This window comes from Prinia subflava, chromosome 4, assembly GCF_021018805.1.
Source record: "Prinia subflava isolate CZ2003 ecotype Zambia chromosome 4, Cam_Psub_1.2, whole genome shotgun sequence".
NCBI lineage: Eukaryota > Metazoa > Chordata > Aves > Passeriformes > Cisticolidae > Prinia > Prinia subflava.
The window spans coordinates 44,607,295-44,626,244 of record NC_086250.1 but is presented as its reverse complement, the minus strand read 5'-3'; the positions used below and the strand labels follow the sequence as shown (position 1 = coordinate 44,626,244).

The following is an 18,950-nucleotide window of genomic DNA, read 5'->3' as shown; positions in this document are numbered from 1 at the left end:
GATCCAACACATGGGCACATCCTGCTTCTCTGCACAGGGGGAGTGGCACAACAGACCAGGATGAACTCTGCTAGAACAGAGACCTCTTAGTGCACCCAGAGCCAAAGTTTCCATCTCTTCTGTTACTTCCCACATACAACCTTTGGGGAAACACAAGTAGAAGATGTCTAGAGGATGAATTCCTCAAGAGAAGTCACAGGTAGTGTCACATGACACATCAAGTGACATTTTGTTAGAAAAATGTGAGAAACAGGGTTTTTCACATCTAGTCCCTTTTTGGCACTTAATATTCAGATAAGCATTAAATACGAGTGTGCACACACAGGCAAGTTAAGTGCAGTTCTATCGCCTAATATGTAATGCTGCCATTGATGGGATTGAGAAGATCCTAGAAGCCATCTAACAAAGAATTGTTACAATCCTTTTTAGCTATTATCATTTATTATTATTTTTTTCTCTCTATGGAATCGTGATAGGGCATGAACCCAGCAGGGGAGCTGTGTGACTGTGACCAGCCATGGGCAGCTCAGCACACGCAGACCCAGGATGTGGAGCTCACAGCACTGCCATGGAGCACCCTGGCACTCTGGCAAGCATCTCAGCTGCCCAGTGGACTGGAAATTCAGAGTAATTTCAATTAAAGGATATGGAAACATCTTACTGCAAGTACAACCCATGATCCGCTTTTTTGTTTGCATGGCGCCCTAACATGTCAGCACCATCAAGTCTCCAATTTCTTCAGAGCTGATCATCAGGCTTCTGTTTTTCTTAAATTGCCCTCAGGATAAAAAGTTAGAAAGTTGAAATTGGGATGACTGATTAAGCCCTTTTTCCTCACCACTGTCCCCCACCCCAAAAAGAAAAAAAACTTCTTACAGAGGGAAGTCACAAAATGTCAGAACACAATGATTACTTTTTCCCTACAGCAGGGCTGAAACTCTAAATCAAGGGTATAAGAAAGAACAATGCAAAAAACTACAATACAATGTAGTGCTGTTCCATGCAGAAGTTTGAATCACGATATGCTAGATGTATCAAAAATACATTGTTACTCAAAAATAATTTTATTATCCTAGAAAAACATGGTGTATTGAATACCACATTAAAAGTCACTTTGTTTGGCAGTGGATTTTCAGAGTGACTTTGTGGCAGCAGAGCTGAACACTTTGTCGCTTTTAAATGAGATGAAAAGAAAAAGTCCTCTTGAGTCTAGAGGTGAACTGCAGTCACCCTTCTGCCAAAGCAGCAGGCAAGGGACCATGCTATAAAGGTTTGAGTGAGCACAAAGACAGGAAAATTATTTCAGATTTCTACATTATTTAACAATTTACAGGGCAATCCCCCCCAAAATATAGCTAAATGTGGGAGGATAACTGGAAAGAGCAGACAGACATGGAGTTCTTCCCCTTGAAGCAAGATTTCTATAGAAATTGTTCTTGTTACTATAACCTCCAGTTTTCCAGTACAAGTCAATGTATACCACTGTAAAGAAGTAGTAAGAATGTAATTATTCTGTGTATAAAGAAGCTGAAATGTTTTTGCAACATTTTGTACTTAGAGTACAATACCAAAAAGAACCCAGACAAAAGTACCTTGGTATCATTCACACAAGCATATTTATTATATAAATATTTTATAAATTACAAGATTTTAATTGCAAATATAAACACTTCTAGGAAATAATGTTTTATAGTCTCATTAATGTTTACAACTATTATAAGGCACATAGTGCAAAAATACATTTCTGATGCAGAGATCACAAAATAATTACCTATATGTGTTATCTTTAAAGAAGCTGCATACACTTCTGTGGTACAGTATTGTTTTTAATTAATACATATTGCTAATTCATGGCTAACTCTTTGTGGGTAAAAATATGACACAGCTGCCACTTGATCTACCAATTGTACTGGTATGCAAAATAAATATTTGTTTTACAGAATGCATATAGTCCAAAAAAGCATGTATAGTTATCTGGTACATTATAGTTATCTGGTACAATAATATACATTATGATGCAGGTAGAAAATTTTATTCCGAATACCTGAGAGTGGGCCCTAAAACACATTATCTATATATGCATATATTTCTACAGTTCTGGACCGTAAAGTAATACAAACTGACAAATCAAAGAGCTAGATAATTTTTTTAAACCTTGTAATTCTTCTTTAAATAAAAGATGTTAGAACTGTATTTACAAGTGTTGAAAAATCAAACTGAGTCAAAGATGGACACCAAAATCCCTGTGGGGCTTGATGCTACCTTTGTCCAGATTTTTCACAAAGGTTATTGAAAATTATGCTGAATCAGACCTGAAGGACACACACTACAGCCTGTACTAATGTGCCATTGGCCAGGGTGTGGAGTAACGTGGATATGGAAAGTCTTTAAGCAAATACATATTTGTGCAATTATACACAAGACCCTATGGTAAACAGAATTCACTGCTTTCACAGTATACTTGGATGAGAGGTGGGGATTTAAAATCAGGTTTTGAAGCAATTTGTTTCCTTATTTTCTTTTCCTGTAACCACAGCAAACCTAAGACCTGATGTTTAACATGTGCTACAGAGACTACAGAGGTTAAACCACACTTCTCAGTATTATTGCTAGGATTTCAGCACCACAAAGAATGTAATGAAAGGGATGGGGAAAAATGCTTTCACTGACAGAGAAACTCACAGACCTATAAAACTATCTCAAGCATTTGGGCTATGTACTTTTCTGCTGTGATTGACAGATAATTTCTACAAGTTTGCACAAAATTAGAAGTATTTGACATTATCTGTCTCTTTATATAACAGTAAAGCTTTCCTTTCTATATTTTAGCACAATCTAGCAAAAATATCAGTAGAGTATAAATTTTACTGAATACTGCATAAAGAATTATACTGGTAAGTTACAGGTAAAGAATTAGTTATGATAAAATTTAGAGTGATACCCATGGGAGTAATCCCAGTGCAATTTACTTGCTAATATATACTGCCCTTTGAATAAATGCTTGTCCTTTAATATCTGAAGGCTTCTGATTGTGATTTATGCACTTGCTAGCCCACAAAAGATAATACAACCTTGAGTAAATCCTGAAGAAAACAGGAACATTAGTGAACGTAACAGTAATGAGCACTACAGATATGAAAAAATTATAATATACATATACAGAGCACCTACAATTTGAAAATAAATGGAAAATGTCCCTGCTTTGATGCTCCTAGTATATCAGAGTTCTCACTGTATTTGAAGTTGGAGACCAATAATTGTGTTAGGAACACATTTTCCACAAAATCCTCCACATCTTCCATATATTTTAGTACCATCCTGGGGATAAGACAAAGAGAAGAGTCAATCAAGACAAGTGATTGAAATCACAGTTGCACAAAAGGCTTCTTGAGGTTTGCACACAAGAGACCTTTTGACAAATCATACCTAGAAACACTAAATCAAGAGACAGCAGCATTAGAGGGGAACAGGAACAGAGATCCTTTATCACTACCACTCTGCACCTAGTTCCCAGGCTTACCATCCAGTGTTGTCTTAAACCATGCACACTTACTGTTCTTGTAACAGTAAGTGGTGCTTTGGTTTCCCATGCTAATAAAATTGGGAATAAGCAACAAAAAGGGTCATCTGTAGTAGGATGATCTTGAACAAAATGTGGAGGACTGGGTGTTGTGTTTGGGTTTTTTAAAAAGCATCTTCAAAGCTTCTAATAAACCCAATTAATACAACAATAACCTCTTTAAATCAACTAAGAGAAGGGTAGTCAGGGAGTGCTGATGTGAATTAGACACTGGACAGTGTGATTAAACATTGCTGAAGATGACTTAAATGGGTCAGAGACCTTCAATGCTATTTCTGATTCACAAAAATTACTGTAGCTTTCACTACAACCAACACTTGCACCTCTTGCCCAAGCTGTAAGAGCAGGTAAAGGAAAAGAGAATTGACTCACTTGGGATTTGTGTATGTCAGCAGTTGCATAGTTGCCCTGAGCAATCCACCTCACTGTACTGGATAATCTCAGACCTGTACCAGCCAAGTTAATGCTGAACTGTCCCTAGGGAAAAAAAAAATACAGAGCCGATAAACAGAGTTCAAAACACATTGGCATATTTGCACATATCATTTAGGATGTGTCTTAACATGAAGTACTCAAAGGTGTGTACAAAATATAGGCTGGTTATGCTGCAATTTGCTCTTTCTATGGGCATTCACAACACAAAACCAAGTTATTCTGCAATAAGCACCAGCTGTGCATCAGTTGATCTGTAGCATCTGAGTATGAAGACAAAACCAGCATCAGACAACAGAAATTATTTTTGCCCTTCTACAAATGAAATTTTAATTTACAAGAAGTACAGATTTGCAATAGGCAAGAAAGAAGCTGGTTTTCTTGAAAGAAGCTTTTTTTTTTTTAAGTTCCTGAATTTTTTGGAAATAACTTGATCAAAACATGCTGCTGTCTGTAAAGACAAATTACTTCTTGGACATCTAATTTTCACGTTTGCACAATGTCTATGCATCTTCGTCTTATTATGTTCTATTACTTTTTCAGTATAACAAACAAAACAATTGAACAAGAACATAAGTGGCTGTTAAAATAAATAATTGTATTTTTAAGTAGAATATTTTGCAACACAAACCATTCACAACAGATATAGAAGATATTGATTCTAAAACATTTTGCCTACACAAATACAGTCTCTGAAAACTAGCTTCTGTCAGTTCCTATGAGAATAGAAAATATATTAAAAGTAACAAATTGCACTACCTTGGTAAACAAAATGGGATACAGAAAATTATTAAACTGCATTCACAGAGAAGTGCAATATGCTACAAATAAGTACTACCTCCACAAAGAGCCTAATGATCAGTTCAGGCAGCACTACAATCAGAAAACTTCACACCTCTGCATTAATCACTGAAAGCCTGGATTTCTGTATTCAGACCTAGTAACCTTTTATTGCAAATGGTAGCTTTTGTGTTTTATTGCTTAATAATGTTATACATATATAAATATATATATAGCTTTTATGATGATGATTCACTTAATTTCTTTTGCAAAAACTCAGTTATATTGCTCAGTATGTTAGATTTATTTTGAGAGCACTTCCATGTAAAGTTGCCGTGCTTATAGCAGTCATATAACTTGGGATGAGATCATATGGATAGGGCAGGTTGTTCTTCAAGTATCCACAGAGTGGAAGACTTCCATTTAATAAAGGAGGAAATTCATACAAATGGTGTGGAATAATTTCCACAATTAACACTCCCAGAGTAACGTCCTTCATGGAGATATAATTTTCCAAAAAATAAATGAGAAATGCTGTTAAAATTACAATGACAGCTCAAAGGCTGTCTGACATATCATGCACCATATGCAAGGCCAGATTTCAAATACTAAAAGTACAGGGATGGGAGCCTTTTGACTGCATCAGAAGTGTTAGCTTCGGCCAGAACTTATAGATGGAAATGTGTCGGTGCCAAGCCATGTAAGCAGAATGGCCTCCCAAGAGAAGACAAACATGGCAAACAGATTTGTATCGTACTGCACCCAAAGGATTTGCAGGTTGAAGGCACCCAATACTGTAATGATGGTTTTCTTAGCAGTTTTCTTGTCAGGGGTTTAAGTCTGTCAAACCTAGACACTTAATTTGTACATAAGTTGCCCATAAATTGTCTCTAGCTGCCCTTGTCTGTGTCCATCCACATAGCTGGTCTTAAGTTTAGGCAATCAGGAGAGATGGACAACAGGGATTCACTTCCAAGCAAGCAACTCCTTTATAATCAGTGAAAAGAAATTCACTTCCAGAGGACAGCTGATCTCATCCTAAACTGTCTCATACAGTAAAATAAGTGGGAGCATTTTCTAAGGAATCCTGTTTCTCCCAGTGGGCTCCAAAGGTTGATTAGTCCAGACTAGGGCTACATCTGCTTCATCAAGAAGGATAATGCAGTATAAGCAGACCTGTAAAGTAAATATTGTCCCAAAGAGCCCAATGTCTGTAGATAGTGCACAAATCAGAGGTTTATTTTGGACTAGTCCCATGGACTGAATCCTCAATAGCATTAGAGTGTATTAAGATCCTTCCTCTGAAGCTCATTGTTGGCTTTAGCTTCATCCAGAAGGGATCCTGCTCATGTCTTTCAAAACTACTCTGTGATGTGAAACAACAAACAGCAAACTGGGACATTATAGAGATTAATCTAAAAAGCTCCACCCAATACAACTGGAACACTAACGTAGACACAGCAATGCATGTAGAAATTTTAAAGTAAACTGCTCAAAAAGATTGATTTCCTCTGGTAGTCTTCAAAGACATGAAGCATCAGGAGAGAAACTGAGAAAAGATAGGGAAAATTATGCAGGATTATAGAAAAGTCACTAGAGGAGAACAAAGAATTAGAAAGCATTAGAGAAAACAAAGGATATATCACATCCAGAGGGAGGCAGAGCAATACATGAAACACACAGAAAGCTGGATACATGTACATGGAGCCTACAGGGAAAGGGTGTAATAAACAATTTGAGGGAGAAGATATGAGGGGGAGGATGGTGGAAAAGGAGACAAGAGAGTAAGAAAAAAAAATACTTATTAATGTACACTGATCTCACAGAACAGGAAAAAGGTTTAGAACCTTACAGATCTAAACAAGTCACACATTTATTTTCCCCTCTTAAGTAAACATTTCAAGGGAGTAAGAAATCATAAATACCTGTGGACATCTGGCTGCACTGTAGCAATCTCCAGCTGTAGCAAATGGTACTGCTCTCCCAAGTATAGTCTGAGCAAAAAGAAAATCTGTGGCTAGAAAACAGAAAATTACACAAACTGCTACATCTGAAGTTCAGGGTGAAACAGTGAATATATATAATAAAACATGGGTGTTTTATGGTTTGCATTGGGTGGGGTTTTTTGTTTCTTGTTGGTTGGGAAGGGAAGGGAAGGTTGTGATTTTTGATTTGAGAAACAATGGTTTGAATTTTGGTTATTGCACCAGTAGTCCAACCTACAAATTGAGATTTCTCTCTGAGATATGAGTGGGCTAGGAGGAAGATGATGTGCACCTGGACACTGCGCCAGGTGAGCTGGTTGGGGACCAACTCGCCAGCTCCAGGCAGGGCCTTAAAGCACTGCAAGATTCCCTGTCCGTGTATTTAGTGTCTGCCGAGGTCTGAGAAGGGACTAGGCACAGCATAAAAACGAAGCTTCCACAGAAATATAAGCCATGGATTAAAAATAAAATGAAATAATGGGAATAAAACCTTAGAAAATGAAGGCAATTCACATATAAAATATGAATCTGTGAGATTCATGTCACTTGACCACTTGGGACAAATTAACAAGATACGTAATGGTGTTCTTTTTTCCTTTTTCTCTTTTTTTTTTTATTTTCTTTCTTTCTTTCTTTTGAAATTGACATTGAATTCCTAAATTAAATTTTGTTTGAATTAAAAGAGTTTTGTTTGCCCCAAGATGGCACAGCTGGATCTGTAAGTGGGTGAAAATAATAATTTGGTAATTGTGACCGCATACAATTTCAATAGAATGCTCAAATTAGCTAAAACTAACAAAATGCTTACTTTTAACTTGCATAGAAGCTACATCAAATCTTATTTTGCTAAAAACCGTGAAGCCAGCTGCAAGGTAATCATTTTGACAGGCACAGTCTTGCCTTCTGCTTCCATTGAAAGGACATTCATATGGATTCTGCAACCTAAAGAATAGCAAATATTTAGTTTTCCTTTTGAGATTTTTCCTCAACATAATATCATGGTGAAAAATAAATGAATTGCAGTATGCCACAGAAAAAATATTAAACATCCTTTACTGAACAAGAAGCAGCTTTTAATCTTGGCTCAAGTGAAACACTAATGTGGATCAAAGCCATTTCAACCAAAGTCAAGACAGAAAAAAATGATAACCATTTAGTACAACTAACATAATTTCAGGCTGGAAGTATCTACATTTCCATATGTGTGCTCACATGCCTGGATATTTAAAACAGAAAATCAAGGGGAAAAAAATCCTACTCATATTTCTCACAAAAAGTAAATATTATTCTTTTACTTTGGAAGGAATAAATGCACATCATAAAGTTATAAAATCACTTCTGTACCTGTATCCATATACTTCCGAAAAGTTTTCTGCTTCACCTTTTACCAATGTCAAATATTCTTTGGGATTTTCTAAGTGCATGTCTGAGCAATAAATCTGGGAGACAAAATGCAACCCTTTAGCAAAATCTTTATTAGAAAAGTGTTATTTCATAAAAATATGTTCTCATAAAAACTCATAAATATTAACAGTACCTTTATCATCCTTCCCTTAATGTTGAGTAGGTATTCACCATCCTTTCTAATCCCTTTTTTAATCTGCATATCTTTGCAGGTGGTAAGAATTTCACCTTCAAAATGAATGATTAAATCATATTAATATTTCAGGAACAGAGATTAGCTTTAGGGTTTAATTTTGCATAATTGCAATCCAAATATATTTATAGCTTTAATATAAGTAACCTGGGAAAACATTAACTGCATAAATTCACAGCTATCACTTACATTCTTTCTGGTGGCAGATCTTTCTAGCATCTGGTTTTAAATGTCGCAGGCACAAGTCGCTAGACAAGCCATTTTCAGTCATACACTCTACTCTTCTCTGCTTTATCCCCACTCCACAAGATGCTGAGCACTACACACAGACAGCCATTAAGACTTAGTTTAGAAAGAAGCAAATAATTAACATCATTATGTCAGCAAGTTATTCTTGGCATTTACTCATTTTAGAGGCAGCTATAAACAATGAGCTCGCACATCTGTGCTCACCTTGGTCCACCTCCCCACAGCCCAGGTAGCAGCCTGTGAGCACCCTCTGACGTTGCATTTGTAGGTGTAGGGGGATGGCTGCACCGGGCACTCGCTGTACGCCGCCGCCCGCAGGCCGTGGGCGCGCCGCCGCTCAGCAGAGCCGACTCCAACGCAGTACGCGATCCTCTGCTGGACACCGAGCCCACAGCTCCCCGAGCACTGGAATAACACCCCAGGCACAGACATCACTGCTCTGACACTTCTGCAGAACTGCGTTACAGGGGAGCCAGCTCTGATCCTTGCTCTGGCAAAAGCCTGGCACAGGAGGCGTGCCGCCTTGGGCTGGAACACCTGCGCACAAGTGACAGTCTGCAAGGGTCACCTGTGCAAGGAGTCACAAAGCCCCATGGTGCCCTCTTCTCAGAGGTTCCAGAGTCATTCCCTCTCTGATACATGCACAGACATGTGCAGATGTGCAGGGGAAACAAAGCACTGATCAATCACTTCACTGAAATCAAGGAAAAGCTTCTTGGTTACTTCAGCGTGGTCAGCTTGCAAAGAGTTTCCTGGACACCAGCAAAGGAATCCTGTGGTAGGGGCAGCTCTCCTCTAGTTAATCATAGGCCCCGGGGGTTAAGGAAGAACTCATAACAACCTCTACAATAAATCATGGCTAACTTGGAAGGTGAGTGTGGAAAAAGTTTAGACAGCCATGTTCAAATGCAAATTAACTTCTTTTTTCTCCACAGATGTAGACTACATTTTACAGCAATATAATATTTTTAAATGTAAGGATGTATAAAAGATGTGTGACCAGGACAATTGGTGTACCTGTGACAGTTCTCCTGTGAGCACAACATATTTAGAGGGAGATGCCCTGCAGGTTTGGGATGATGGAGGCTTTGTGGCAGGATCACAGAAGATTTCATCCACTTGGAGCTGGTTTTCATTCACACATTTAACTTTCCGATATATTTCCTTTCTTCTAAATGATGCTGAGCACTAAGAATGAGAAAATCAATCACAGTTGAACTAGACATTTACAGATTGAAGTTACCTACTGATTGCTACACACCAGTAAAACCCAGACAACAATACTTTTTGACATCTGCTATCAATGTCAGACTAAATTATTCACTGAATCAGTCTTTTGCTTTGTTTTTGAAGTTCAGGTACTTCTAATCAGCTGAAAACAAAAGCATATATGACACTGTAACTGTTGGGTGAGATAGAAGAGAAAATGAAAATGTCAAGCCATATGAAATGAAAATGTCAAGATGATAGGTTAAGTGTAAAGGCCCTTCCATATGAAAAGGAAAGAGACAGAAAAGGATTTCAGTGAAACATGAAAGGAATATATTGGTCCTGAAAACAAAACAAGTTGATCTTGAAAGCAAAAGGAGAGGGTGGGAGAGGTCCTCAGACCTCTCCCCATGGTGAGAATGGTAGAATGGTGGAATGGTGAGCCATCACAGCTCTGCCAGGACAGCATAAGAACTTTGCTGCCTCCAGAATCCAGAAAAGTGGAAGTACAGGCCAAGTTATATATATATATATATATATATATATATATATATATATCTCAACAGCACATCCCCAGCTATGGATACCTGAAGTAAGCTAATTTTTAATGGTATGGAGCAGTTTAGAATATTAGGCATATAAAGAATAATCCGGTCACAAAGTAGTGGGGACAGGCAGAAGATTATTTTCCATGATGCTTTATATCTTAGCCTTGTGAGCTCTCCCTAGGATAAAAACGCTTCACCCAATCTGCTGGCTACAAACTGGAGAAATGTTAGATCTGGATATATTTCTGCTGTGCTGTGACTGCTGAGGCAAGGCAATGACACACAAGCACCCAGAGCTAAGAGATTTGGGCAAAACATTCCGAGTTTGGTGGAGAACAACCCGCACTGGGAGTGGCATGCAGACAGATAAGCACTTGAACTACTAACACTACATGTACAGGGCTGTGCACGAGTGTGGTGAGAGAAGGGAACAGAACATAGGAATTTCAAGGAAACAGCAATATACATGCGGAAGAAGTTATGAAATAGCTGGAGAACATACTGAAACACAATGGGTCTGTAGTGGAGAACTCCAAACACCCAGCTGGAATACACAAATGTTTGCTGGCAAAGGAAAATTCAGCCTCATTCTCTGAAAGTGTACATTTGTGCTAAAAGCGCATTCTGTACCACTTCCACTTATTCCTGATTTTGACAGCTACATATGATAATAGAACACTGGAAGGAAACGTGTATTTGTCAGCTTTCCCTCTGTTGCCATGAGTTTTTCCCGCTTTTGCTGAGCGTTCATATTAAAGGAGAAGTTCGTACCTTCTCACGCTCTTTTAATGTAAACATCAGCTATGTTCTATAAACATAGCCATTGTTTTTACATTCCCTGCTGGGACAAACAAGACTGTGTGACAGTCCCCTTCACCAATGTGATGTGGAGGTGGGAATTCCTTCCTCCAATCCACAGGCCTCATAGTAAAAGTATAAAAGTAGGTTTTTGTAAATAAACCGGGTCTTCTGCCCTGCTGCTGTTGTTGCACCCAGATCTGTGTCTCCAGTCTGTTTTCCTGGTTAGGCCTCCACAGTGATATCCCTCAATATAGCTTAACAAAGGAATATGGGTCTGAACTGCATTAATATAATCCAGGTTTTGCAGAGCACCAGCCAATGTTTCACATATTAACAGTTATCACTTCTATAGTACTGTGTCCCTGAGACTTTAGAGTCTTCATGTTCAAGGGAGGTTGCCCTAGAAAATTTAGCATGGCAGATTATTAATATGACACAAATGTACAAAGTTATTTTTTGTTTAATGTTAAAGAAAGGCTCTTCTCCACCATTTTAGGTATCATACACAATTTTTGGTTTTTTCTCTATTCCCTATCTTCATATGTTTGCATGTTTGCAAAAATAGCAAAAGCTATTAAATTTTTAGCATGTAGAAAATAGTAATTACACCTTTAGAAATGACAGCTCTCTCCTGAAGGTATCTGTAGATTTTCTTAAATATGAAAAAGCATATTTGGTAAGAGAATGCTGAGTTTTATTATCTTCCTTCCTCTTTGGTAGGAGAATAATGAGATTTATTTTGCTTCTTATCTTTTCTTTAACAAGAAAAGATGCTTCAAGTTTTTAAGATGCTTTAAATCCTCCATACAGACTCCTTATAAACATGATTATCCAAAGATTTTATCTCCAAGGTGTTTACTTCCACATGACATTTCTTCTGCATTTCTGTTCTTAAAAAGCTGCTTTCAAAAAAGATATTTTATAGTACGGATTTATTAAATATGTTATGCACTATGAAGAGAAGTATGTAGAGGCAGTCCTACCAATAAGTACTTGCTCAGAACTCCACCAGAGCTTTTGTCTACAACAATAGAAATGAAAATCCTGCAGAGATTATAGAAAGAGAGTATAAATAAAGCCTTTGACATTTTTTGTCACTTTTTAAGTTTTGCAAGGTTGACCTTGAAAATTTCCAGCGTGGCCATTTGTTACTCTGCAGCATAACAGCTACTAGAAAAGCATCCAAACATGGGGGGGGGGGGGGGGGGGGGGAAGGAAAAAAAAGGGGAAATAAAAGGGGGAAAAAAAAAAAAACCAGAAAAACAACCCAGAACCCCCCAAACTTTTTATGCCATATTACATACCTCAATTGAGTCAGCCAGTTAAAAGCAAGCCTTACTCACATTCTCCCAGTGGTGTGCCAGCCAGCGGTAGGGGCGGCAGGCGGGCAGCTGGCAGTGCCTGGAGCCGGCGGGGCGCGGGGCGCGGCTGCACAGTGCGTCGCTCACCCGCCCCAGGCCCCTCACCTGGCAGGAGACCTCCCTCTGCTGAACCCCCGCGCCACAGGACACAGAACACTAAAATTGACCAAAATCAGGTGAGTCACTGTGAAATGAGACAGGCCCCAGAAGGGAGTACAGCTGCCATTAGAAGTTCTCGGGTTATTATTTAAAATATACTCCACAGCCCTTGTGATATGAGTACAGTAACACCTGAAGAAACTTATGTTGAAAATGCAAAATTACAATTAAAATGTTTTTAAAATACAGAAAATAATTGCATCTGAGGTACCTAACTGAGCTGTCTGCCTACCTCAGTTCATGGTAGGGACAATCACTATAGACATATGCAAAGCAAAAGTTTACATTTTTGCAAGATCAACAGTTGAAGATCAGAGTTTACATCTTATCTTTATTAGAGACTGACTGTCTTGTCTGTTGTTTTAAAATGCAAATACTACAATAAAAGAGAAACAAATCTCAGTTTCAGGTTAGAAAATTTTGCAACAAGTGTAACATTCTGAGGACTATCGTTTGCAGATATTACTAAGAATTTTGAACCCTGAAGAGCTTAAACACCAAATACCCCTTTTGTTTCTTCCTGTCCAAAAGAATTTCACTATATTATTAAGCCTGCTGAGACAAACAGCCCCTTTCACCTTAGGCAGAAGCAGAATTGTGTTCCAAAGTTTGCCCAAAGGCCCCAGCTGAATCCTAAAGTTCACATTGTTCTATCAAGTGTGGCCAAAATGTGGAGAGTGGTGCTGTGTCTTTACCAAGGTGGGGAATTGTGTGTTGAAAGAGTGAGTGAAATGTATGAAATGTAAAATATTGCAATGTGTTCAGTTATACACAGCAAGGTGAGAGATGTTTTATAAGACCAAACCAGGGAAAAGGCGAGCACTTATGCACACAAGCCCTTTTTCTTGTCCTTTTCCCACAATCCAGGCTCTATCTCACTATTTAGACTAAGATAACAAAGTGATACTTCTGAATTCATTGCAAAAGGTAAGAAGTAAACTTTAAAAATTTACTGTTAATTTATAAGGTAAGATGAGGAAAGTCCTAAGTAGCTATTCAGTGCAAAATTCAGATTAGCAAATAATTTCAGTTTTCACAGACATATATTTTTCATTATTCTTAAAAGAAAGAAAAAGGAAATACAATTAAGTATGTGCTAATTTGTAACTTTCATTGCAATATGTGTACTGACAATTATTCCCATTGAAGCAATGTGTCATGACTACGATCTTGTCTTGTATGTTCATGGAGAACATAATTATGGAAGTTTTACATACCTCTTTCCATCTGTTGGCCTTCCAAGAAGGACATCTTCCAGCTCTACATATTTTGTATGCTCGTGGTTTTTTCAAATGTTTGCAGTTTTCTTCTTCTATTTTTGCTTGGAAGCTGTTAATACAATGCACATCACGAAACTTCAAACCTTTTCCACAGGAAACAGAACACTGAAAAGAGAAGTGCTATTTTACTACTTTGCTAAAAATCTCAGAGCAATAAGAAAACCAGAAGAAGCTGTGGCCTCACCCAGAATGGAGTCAGCCACTATAGGAGTTTTTGCAATATGGCACAACATCCTCTGTACGTGTCTGAAATTTCTCTGTGAGCTCTCTCATACTGAGCATTCCTGATCAGGTGCCAAATATCTCTCACATCTTGTTGATTCATTGATGTCATCATTGAGAAATACCTGCTCTCAGCCATCCATATCCATACTTGATAGTAGGAGCTCACAAGAACATGCTCTAGCAGCTGCCTGTTTCCAGCACATGTACTGCTATTTTCATGTAGGCATGAAAGCCTACAAGTACCAAAGGTTGTAGGCTTTCAAGCCTATCACAAGCACCAAAGAAAAGAAAATGTAATATCATGGCTATGTGTGTTTCTACCTAGTAGGCTACAAAGTCATGTTTACTTGGCGACTCCCCTCCATGAGCTTTGGGTATCTTGTGGCAAAGAGGCAAGAGAAGAGGTCTGAAGTAGACACCGCCAGTTAAAGTGCAGTCCTTGGAGGCATGGACTTGCCCCACCACCCCAGGACCCCATTTCATCCAGAAAGCTTCTACAATATACCCAGCTGGTTCTAGGACCTGCCTTCCTTCCTCCAATGCCAAACTGATGGTGCTGCAGGCTTGTTCTGTGAAAACCACCCTGGCAGTGCACCCTAGCCGAGACTAAAGGTGCCTGGTGGATCAGGCTCCTTTGGAGAAGCGGCCACTCCTCTGCTAAATTGCTGGGCTGCTGTCGGACTTCAGTGAGGTTTGATTTTAATTCATCACATCAGGGCTGTCCTGTACACCTACAGGGTAGGGCTGCAGGACCTTGAGAGCTTCCAGTCAAACAAGGAAGTCAAACATCTGAACTTCTTCCACGTCATGTGGCTACTCAGCTGATTTCTCTTAAACCACGAACAACATGAATATAAGTACTTTAACATTTTCTTCTTAAATATTAGAATTAATCCTATTTTACTTCTCCTGTTAAAAAGTTTAGATCAATAGAGACAATTGTTTTCTGTCTGGAAAGAGAACATGCTTAATTTGTTCTAGCATTTCATCCATGCTTTATTTTACGCTTTGAAGCTGGGACTAGCAGTGGGATCGGAGACCGAGCAACGGAGATCAAGCCAATATGGTTATAACACACGTTCTCCTCTTTATTCACGAAATGGCTGGTTATATACAGCAAGAATAGTTTACCATAACAGGCTCATTTCTATTGGCAGTGAGCATGGACAAATATGTAAACATTCACAGTTTAAGGCAGCCACCGCGTTTTCCCAGTAATTGCTCTATTCTATGGATACCTATACCTTAACCCAGCTTCCAGTGCCTTACAAGCTTATCTCGTTCTACGTAGGGTAAACGTTTGAGGCCTAGCAGGCCCAGGTCTGAGGCCTAGTCTGAGGCCTAGTTTGGGATAGCTCACATCTCACTCCACAGCACATTATGCCCACAGTCTCTAAGAAACTCGGTTACAACGCTTGAAAAAGCACTTGCTATGGGACGATAATTAATTCAGGTAAAAAAATAATAGTCCAATAAAAACTGAACTTTTTAGTGGATATGAAAATAAATTTAAATATAGTCTTTCCTCAAAAGCAATGAAGATATTTCTTTTCCCTTTATGTTACATAATCCTCATCCACGTCATTAGCATTACATTCTAACTTAACAAAGTGTTTTTGAATATATATGTCTTTGATTTCAGGAAATTAAGTTCAGGTCATTCAGCTTTCAGTATAAAACCTGGTAAACATTTGCCTGACAACAACAGCTGGATGAAAGTTTTTAAAATAGAAAACAAGCAGCTGAATAAATTAATCTGCTAGTTAGGAAACATTTTTGTTTAACAGAATCTCATCTTACTCAGTTGTCCTCAATATCACAGGGATTTCTATGTCTTTAAATATTGATATGTATAATCTGAAAGGTTTAATTGAAACTACCACTGTGTTTAAAATTAAATCTTTGCAAAATGAAGCAATATATTTATCACACAAAGCAATGGGTGGCATATTTCTCTTATGCAACTATATTTAGAAAAAACATAAGGGCACTGATTTGGCTACAGTTTGCCTTTTAGGGGTCTATTTTAAAATCTTCATAAAAGAACATTTGTTTCTAAATTAAATTATTTTGATCTCAGCAAAACCTTTCAATTTATCTTTTTAAAATAATGTTCTTGTAGTTTTACAGTTTATGTTTTATTAATTTGGAAAATGCTTTAAAATAGGAAAATAACAAAAAATACCCAAAATTTTAATATATGACTAATGCAGCTCAGAAAACTTAAAATGCTCAAATCATATAATTATAAAACTCTTTCTGAAAACTTAGCTCTATGCAAAGAAATGTCTTATCCTGCATCTCAGCCTTAGAAAGATCTTCCCATTTCTCTGCTCACTAGAATCAGCATTACATGTTGACTTTTACACAGGTGAGACCTTGATCACAATTTTTGTGTGGTTGGCTTTTTTTTTTCTTTTTGCTGGTTCAAATTTAACTGGGTTATATCTCTGTTATATTTAAATGCCCTCATTTGATTTTTATAATTTGTGCTATTTCTTCTAAAGAAAAAACTAAATATTTGTGTGTTAATGTATTAGATGATATTATTAGCAGTTCCAGAGCAATACCTGCTTCTCTTTTATAAAGATGTTCTACTTACTTTTGTAATTAGAATACAATTACACAGGAATTAAGAGGGGGAGTTCAGAAAGGAAAACACCAGCTTAGATGTTAAAAATAACAGAGGCTTCATGAACAGTTATTTCAAATATTTCATTCAAATGCTGTTTAGCTTTGGTGACTAAAAGCAGCTGAATCCTAGGTATCTTAATGTAAAAATGCAGAAACACAGATGAAAGATACCTAAAATCTGAAGGCAGAAATTACTTTCAATTATTTTAAAAATGTTTGTATTTTTAATAAATAAAAATTATAGTGAACATAATTTTTCTTTTCAGTAATGTAACTTGTATAAGTCATCTGATTTATTTTTTTTCCTTGCTGTAAAAGACAGTAAGTTACAAAATATTGCCAACTCATACCACGTAAATATCCACATTTAAATAAATTTTTCCAGGAAGATTTTCACTCCATATTAACTTAAGTTATGTTGAAAACTTAAAAAGACATGTTCAACATGTTGGGGCTCTATCAAAAAACATTAATTGCGTTAGATCCTTAAAAGTGTACAGAGATAGCATTTCTACATATAGATTAGATTATTTTTTCCCATGTTCATCAAGATCTAATTCTTGGTTTACATGTATCCAAACCTTCTGTTGAATGGACCTTACACTGAAAAAAAAGGACCATCAGTCTGCAGGAAGTGATTCACTTGTATCCTCTTATGGGTTTCAACTTAAGAGCTTTTCAATTGGGGATTTTTTGTGGAGTTTTTTGTTTGTTTGTTTTTGTTTTTGTTTTTGTTTTGTAATTGGTTTTGTTTTTTTTTACTTAATTCATGAAAGAATGCTGATCTTTAATTCATTACATTAATGTGGTTTTGCTCTGAAGGAATGAAACTCCTGATGCTTTTAAAAGCTAGAAAACACCACAGATATTATGCATCTGTAAACTTCTGCTTAAATATAATTGCCAAAACTTAAAAGCAAATAAAGCACTAAACTAAGAGATGCCTGTAAGCAGCTTTGCTACAACCAAGTGTTTGGGGTAGTGCATCTCCTGGAATTTCATGGAGCTGCTCCTGCCCACTTCAGAGTGGCTCCACAGTGCCAGACTCTTACATCTGCTGCAGTGACCATCTCCCATCAATCACAGTGTGAGGAACAGAAACCTAAATATCTCTAAGGACCAGATCCTTTACATTTTCGCTGGGACATCAATAACATTTAGGCAATTGATTTAAGGACTGTTATTCTTAAAGCCTTGCAAACATATCAGTTACAAGAAGGGCCTAGATTGCCCTGAGCAACAGCCAAGGACCTTAAAAAAGTGCTCTTAAAAAGTGCTAACAGTCTAATTCCACATGCATACACAATCTCTTTAACAGATTGGCTGGCTCAGTGCTTTACAAACCCATAAGGACAATTAACATCCTGAAAATAGATTTTCCTTTATTTCTAATAACAAGTTAGAGAAAGAAATTGCTCTAAGTGCACACTGAGTGCGCAGCAGGTGAGTGAAGCACATTGCAAAACAGTGATAGATGATATTTAGTGCAACTGAAGAAAAAAGAAATGCTCTGATTTTACTTTTTTTCAACACACGAAAAAGCTAATACAATTGCCATGGATGATCCAGGATCATCAGCGGAAAGTTTGAGAGGGTGCACTACTCTGCATGTACAGGATTCTCCTGAAATTTGGTATATTCTGGCTTCATTCCTTGGATAATTTATAAAACATTCTTAAAAAGATCACTTCCTTCCAAACTGCTTTGGCATCATATGCAGGCAGGCTCAGCTGTGTTCCTTATTGCATAGTGACCCACCTTCAGCAAGAGAAGACCATTCCAGTTCAAAACATTTCTCATGGAAGTCTCCTGACAAGTAGGTAAGTGTTGCCTGTCCTCCATTACAGAGAACAAACAGCAAAGACAGAACATCAAATCACTCAAATGCTGAATAAAAACATTTCATTAGTTTCAAGTGGTGGATGACTTTACATTTCTGTAAGGACAGATCCTGCTCATTTCCTTGAATGAAAATATAGATTCCATGGAAGATCTGAGTGGGGTTTTGAAGTGCCTAAAGGCATATAACTGCAGCTTACAGGGACATGTCTTGCATTGACCTCTATCCCCACCAGACAGTGTGTTCTTTAGAGAGCTGCATGCATACAGA

The 18,950-nt window shown here is 37.6% G+C and overlaps 1 protein-coding gene across 1 annotated transcript in view; it reads right to left on the bottom strand.

Annotated features, from left to right (window-relative positions):
* Window positions 1-1,717: 1,717 nt before the first annotated feature.
* The window catches only part of ADAMTS20 (ADAM metallopeptidase with thrombospondin type 1 motif 20), an 88,325-nt gene continuing 71,092 nt past the window's right edge, over window positions 1,718-18,950 (bottom strand). Inside the window, exons 29-39 of the mRNA XM_063396616.1 lie at window positions 13,919-14,086; window positions 12,525-12,698; window positions 9,641-9,811; window positions 8,828-9,028; window positions 8,564-8,693; window positions 8,315-8,409; window positions 8,122-8,216; window positions 7,586-7,719; window positions 6,718-6,809; window positions 3,953-4,057; window positions 1,718-3,318 (exon numbers count right to left, since the gene is read on the bottom strand). Of these exons, the coding sequence (XP_063252686.1) occupies window positions 3,229-3,318; window positions 3,953-4,057; window positions 6,718-6,809; window positions 7,586-7,719; window positions 8,122-8,216; window positions 8,315-8,409; window positions 8,564-8,693; window positions 8,828-9,028; window positions 9,641-9,811; window positions 12,525-12,698; window positions 13,919-14,086 (1,455 nt within the window). The 3' untranslated portion in view covers window positions 1,718-3,228. The remainder of the gene's footprint in view (window positions 3,319-3,952; window positions 4,058-6,717; window positions 6,810-7,585; window positions 7,720-8,121; window positions 8,217-8,314; window positions 8,410-8,563; window positions 8,694-8,827; window positions 9,029-9,640; window positions 9,812-12,524; window positions 12,699-13,918; window positions 14,087-18,950) is intronic.